At 34.3% G+C, this 5907-nt stretch overlaps 2 protein-coding genes across 2 annotated transcripts; one reads left to right on the forward strand and one right to left on the reverse strand.

The window, feature by feature from the left end:
* The first annotated feature begins 2312 nt into the window (after positions 1–2312).
* LOC126765748 (myb/SANT-like DNA-binding domain-containing protein 3) lies at positions 2313–3425 on the forward strand. Its single transcript, XM_050483492.1, has 3 exons — positions 2313–2790; positions 2861–2947; positions 3006–3425. The coding sequence occupies exons 1-3, from the start codon at positions 2379–2381 to the stop codon at positions 3035–3037; spliced, it is 531 nt and encodes a 176-aa protein (XP_050339449.1). The 5' UTR covers positions 2313–2378; the 3' UTR covers positions 3038–3425.
* Positions 3395–4726, reverse strand: LOC126765865 (putative nuclease HARBI1). Its single transcript, XM_050483542.1, has 4 exons — positions 4374–4726; positions 4037–4323; positions 3647–3979; positions 3395–3570 (listed from the first exon to the last, which is right to left on the reverse strand). Exons 1-4 carry the CDS (start codon positions 4589–4591, stop codon positions 3395–3397), a joined length of 1014 nt encoding a protein of 337 aa, XP_050339499.1. The 5' UTR covers positions 4592–4726.
* Positions 4727–5907: the final 1181 nt, after the last annotated feature.

Below are 5907 nucleotides of genomic sequence, written 5' to 3' on the forward strand. Positions count from 1 at the left end.
ATAATTTGCTCTTATTACAATTTATTTTAAATTGCTCAATACATAAATTTGATTACAAAAAGGTGAATAACTTAATTTTAATTCTTACAACAGTATCGGGAGTATCAGCTTCTGCATCCTGATTTCGGGCGGTCCGCTTGTTCCTTTTTGAGGTGTTTTACTCCGCTACTTGGGAGTGGATGACGTCACAGTTCAGGCTTTGATTGTTGTCTTGGTGGTTTTGCACTTTTGTCTACACAGTTGAATATGCTGCGAAAATAATTTTCTCAGTTGCACAGTTATTATTGTCGTATTAGAGTCACTTTGAGCACTTGGTGTTATGGCAGCTTTTCTACGTTGATTCCTTCTTGTTTAGGGGCAACAATAGTTTTTATTAATGCACAGTTTTGAGTCTCTTTGAGCACGTTTTTAGATAACAGCAGTTTTGTTAAGCTGCTTAGTTACCTACACGCGGATAACAGAAGTTTTTATTAATGTGCGATTAGAGTTACTTTAAACACGTTTAGACAGCAGTTTCCTAACGCTGTTTTTTTTTATGCTCGCGGGCAACAACAATTTTATCAATGCGCGATTTAGAGTTTTCTAACGCTGCTTTTTTCAACCGATATAGACAATTTAATTTTGAAGTCCCTGCTCGGGCGCCAGTTAATGCTTGCCACCAGATGATTAACAACACGCTGGTTTGAATGGTGAAGTCGAACTCGAATTTCTTTATTAAAAACGTTTCTTTTATACAGAATTTTTCTTATATACTATAAACTTACATATGTACTAATTCTTACTTACTAGTACTTATTTCTATATACTAACGTAAGCAATAATTATAGCCAAACAGCAAACCTCAGTTTGGTCGAGAAACGGCTCACATTGCGGCGGCACGACTTCCGTTCTAGTTTAGTGCCGACGAAATGTGCTGTCGTTGTAAATTTTGGAAATTGAGCAATGATATTGTATTTTTACAGAATATTGCTGAATTGGGTAATATCAGTATATTTGCTAGCTACGAGTTCGGTACCGACGTGATGTTACCCCAAATAGCTGTTTAACGTTTTAACGTTTTAACGGCCAACGTTACCGGTTTTTAGTTTTACGGCACTTTTCTTTTAACGGGTTTGTACCTCTTTTTATTTTGTTTAGGAACGGCACTTTATGTTTTTGGCGGTAGTTTTTAATAAATTTGCTTCACCGCAATAAATCTCATGCACAAACTTTATCAGGAAAAATAATAACAAAAGCTCTTATTTCAACACTGCTTTTATTTTAACACTCCACTGTATGCTAACTGAATTATCCACCTTTTAGTTTTGGTTTCTCTTCTTTTCTTTCTTTGTGTTTGCGCACTTTTGAACTAGTGAATTTCACCACACACTTCACAAAACGTTTTTAGTTTAGGTTAATTTGTATTTTATTTTCTTTTATGGTTGATTTTACCACTTCGTTTTTTGTTCACTTGTGTGTATGTCATATGTCGCATATGTGCACTTTCCACTTAATTTTATATATACATATATGTATATGCACAAAGTGTTATATTTTTCACAAACCACTGTTTTCTTCTTTTTTTTTTTTTGATGTATGTATATTTTTTAATGTCTTTGTCCAGACATTTATTTTCAATATTTGTCACTTTGGTCACTTGCACTCGACCGAAACCGGAAGAAATGGAAAATTCACAGGCAATTGCTCACTCGTTCGAAATTAAATTAATACGTTAAGTATTACTTTGAAATTCCTTTCGAAAATTAAAGGCACTTTACAGCCACGCACTGAGTCCCTGCTCGGGCGCCATGAAATAATCTTAAGCGTTTTTAAGATTAAAATTAAACACGTCGGACTCACTGAGATGCGCAACTACGAGCTTATTGCCTGTGCTAAGTTCGAGTTTAAAAATTTCTGGTAAAAATTGAAAAGCGTCCGTTCGCGGGTATAGTCTTCAATACAATAGCATTCTTTATTTCAACAGTTCATTAGTTAGCCTAAATCTTAACCTAACGGCTTAGACCAGAGGTAAGTATGTATACAAAAAGGGGTAAGTATGTAGTTCTAATTCAATTCAGCATCTTAAGTTCATTGTAATAGATTATTCTAATACATAGGTAGTAGATTATGGTTATACTTGTATATTACAGAAATTGTAATGCCCGGTTTCACAGTCTATATTTAAGATGTGCCTAAATAAAATCTTAGCTTAGCATTGTTGCAAACTGAGTAGTCGTTTGCGTTTCACAGTCAATGCTTAATTTCTATAAAATTTTATTATGATATATGGCACCGTTGTGGACAACATTTGTTTTACAAATGTCATCCACCAACATATGATTGAAATATTTAAATTATTATAGACAACGTATAAATTTGAAAGGAAACTTATGTCGTAAATGGATGAAACCCAGAAAAGGACCCCGAATTTCACCGCAAGCGAGTCGGAGCAGCTATTGGAACTGGTGGAGAAATATAAAGCAGTCATTGAATGCAAGCGGACGGACACTTGCACGAACGCTAAAAAAGATGCCGCATGGAAGCGTATCGAATATGATTTCAATTCACAGTGTCCATCTGGCTGCCATCGCAGTGCAAAAATATTGAAGAAAAAGTATCTCAATCTGAAAAGAGAGGTAAAAAAGCGAGTTGCAGAGGATAAAAGATCTCTTTATTTAACTGGAGGAGGACCACCATCAAAGAAATTGTTAACTGAGTGTGATGAAAAACTTTTGACTGTGTTGCATGAGAAGCAAGTTAGTGGCATGCAGAGTGTGTATGACAATGATGTAATTGCCGTAAATATTGATGGTGAGTTTATACACTTGATTTTATTTTCAGGATATTTCAAATGTATGATTTTATCAATTCTCTAAAATAGAGTCAGTGATATTGGAGGAAAATACATTAGAAAGCATAGTGGATCTCGAAAACACGACTGAAGTGGAAAATTATAAAGGAATAAGTGGTAAAGAACTTTAAAGTAAAAAAATATCAGAATCATTACAAATAAATCTATCTTTTAGAATCCGACAACGTTACATTAAACGTTGAATAAAACCAGCTTTGGAACAAATATGATCCCAGCAAGTTAAAAACAGCAAAAAATTCAAAACTAAAATTTGAAGAAAAACCACAAAGATCTGCGAAAAATGCTTGGGCAAAGTTAGCAGATATGAAAGCAAAATGGACGGAAGAAAAATATGAAGCGGAAATAAAAATAATATATGCGGAGCACGAACAAAGAATGAAGCTATTAGAAGAAAGTAACAACCTATCAACGAAGTTGATGAAAGAAAAACATGATTTGGAAATGAAAATTTTAGCAGTAGATTTGGAAAGAAAGAAAAAGAAGCTGGAAGGGTGAAATAAAAAATACATATGTATATGTAAAATTATAAACGTATTTATTAAACTACAATAAACTGAAGTAATTATCTATTAAACATTTTCTAGTAACATTATTTATTGTATGACTTTCAGCATTGCGATTATTGGGTATATTAATCATATTGTTTACAACATCTTCAATTTCATTTGAAAGTGGCGGAGCCATTATATCGCGATTATTGCAGCAGATGTTGCGTAATACTGCTGTTGCAACAATAATGCTTTGGGTTTTTTTCTAGATGCAAGCGCAAGCCCAGGGATAATACCGGAAACCTACGCTTCCAGACTCCATATGAGCGCTCGATACAATTCCGAGTTCTTATAAGAGACTCGTTAAAAAGATTTTCGGCACTCGTATTGACATGCATTAGTGGCGTAATCACGAAGTGGTTATTTTCATAACCACTGTCTGCAATTACTATTCCAGAACCAAATTCTCCAGATTCTAATCGACAATGAATCCGAGAGTTACGGAAAATAGTAGCATCATGAGAGGATCCAGGCCACCGTGCAACGATGTCTATGATGCGGGGATTACTATCACATAACGTCTGGACGTTGATGGAAAATATACCTTTTCTGTTACGAAATAGCTCTGCATCTTCCCCACCTGTATATAAAGTATATAAAAAGTTTTTGAGTGAAGTATTTTTTGGACTTTTTTTACCTGGAGAAATTATTTTTACATGAGTGCAATCAATTGCTGCGATCACTCGAGGAAATTTAGCTAAGTTAAAAAAGTCTCTCTGGGACTTTTTCAGGTCTCTTTCCGTTTTTGGCATATAAATGTGATGGTCTTTTAATTGGGCTATGTGGTGCGAAACTACTGTTATAACTCTTGATACCGTACTTTTAGATACTCCAAATAAATCTCCTACTGTCCTCAACATACTTCCCGTAGCATAAAACCTCAATGTAAGCAAAAGCATTTGTTCTGGTGATAATGCATGATTCCTAAAAGAAATGTATACATAATTGAGTCGTTTAAGGCAATTTAGATGTACCACTTGGTTTTGTGTTCAATTTGTAGTCGAATACAATCGAGCACATTCCAGGCAATGTTTTTGCTAATCCGAAATCTGTCGCGGAAATCTTTATCGTCATATAGCTTGAAGAATTTTGGCCGGCACCTGATTTCTTTTGTTCGTCGCATTATTATAACATTCCAGAGGTCATCGTATTCTGGGTCACTGTCAAAATCCCAATCCCAATCTGATTCCATATTTTTTTCACAAAATATAATTTGTTATATCTTATTATTCTTTTTTCACAAATAACTGAAAATTCAAAACAAAAATCAGCTGTTATTTAAGCACTGCTTAAGTCTCCCCTTTTCAGTACTTAAGCATTACATAAGTATGAATTGTAAAACAATATTTTCCTGTTTTATCTTATGTACAACATAAGTATGGACTGTGAAACCGGGCATAAGTATTTTACATAATGTAAAAGATTTTATAATGTATACAAATATTTTAACAAATTTAGTTCTTAAAAAATATTTTTTGATTTATAAAGTCGCATGACGCAACAAAAAGTATTTTTGAGAGTTGGTAACACTGTAAGGTTGGCACCATCAAACATGTCAACACATTAATTATATTTATATATTTTGAAATTTGAAATTGAAATTTAAATACACGATGTTATGAGCAAAGTTGATATTATGTTGTCGATTCAAAAGTCTTGTTTTAATGCGTTCTTCAATACGAGAGGAACTGAGAGTACAAATACCGTCAAATGTTTGACAGCAAGTAAGTGGTCAACTTTTATATGGAAAAATGGAATTGTCGTTTTACTCTATCTTACTCGTAATTTTTCCTTATTTGCTCACCGTTTAGACCTACCCTGGACTACGACAAACATTTTAAAACCAAAGTCAGCTCAATCGGCCCAGCCGTTTTCGAGTTTTAATCAGACTAACGAACAACAATTCATTTTTATTTATATAGAAGATTATCTCCACGAGCATGCCTTTGCCAACAAGTCGTCTTTTCGCGACGATGGCAAAAGTCAAAAATCATAAATTGCACAACTTTCTGGTGCTTCTCGCAAAAATCTGCGTCGATATGTATTCACGATCATACGTATACATACATACATATTTACACATGTTTGTAGGCGAAGGCTGTAGCAGACAGCGGCAAGAGGTGACAATCGGCGGCCATTACTTTACTTATGCCATAGAAATTCCATTGCTACGAATATGGAAATGACAACGAAATAATGCTAATATGCATATTTCTAAAGGTCATAAATTTCTTTTAAGAAATGAAAGGAATGGATGATCCTGAGAAGTATAGTCTTAATTTTTCAACGGCCAACGCTGAGTATTTCAACCAAAATATACGCAAACTAGTTGAGAATTCGCAGAAACGAAAGACAAAGGAAAGAAAAAGCAGTATAACTTCAATAATGAACAAGCACACAAACATACATATGCGCAGCAGCAGCAAGGAAAGAGGTAACAATCGGCGATCCATTGTATATTTCTTTCATGCATAACCAAACCATAATTAGGAAAACGCAATACAGGAC

This window comes from Bactrocera neohumeralis, unplaced genomic scaffold (genome assembly GCF_024586455.1).
Source record: "Bactrocera neohumeralis isolate Rockhampton unplaced genomic scaffold, APGP_CSIRO_Bneo_wtdbg2-racon-allhic-juicebox.fasta_v2 cluster11, whole genome shotgun sequence".
NCBI classification, from domain to species: Eukaryota; Metazoa; Arthropoda; class Insecta; order Diptera; family Tephritidae; genus Bactrocera; species Bactrocera neohumeralis.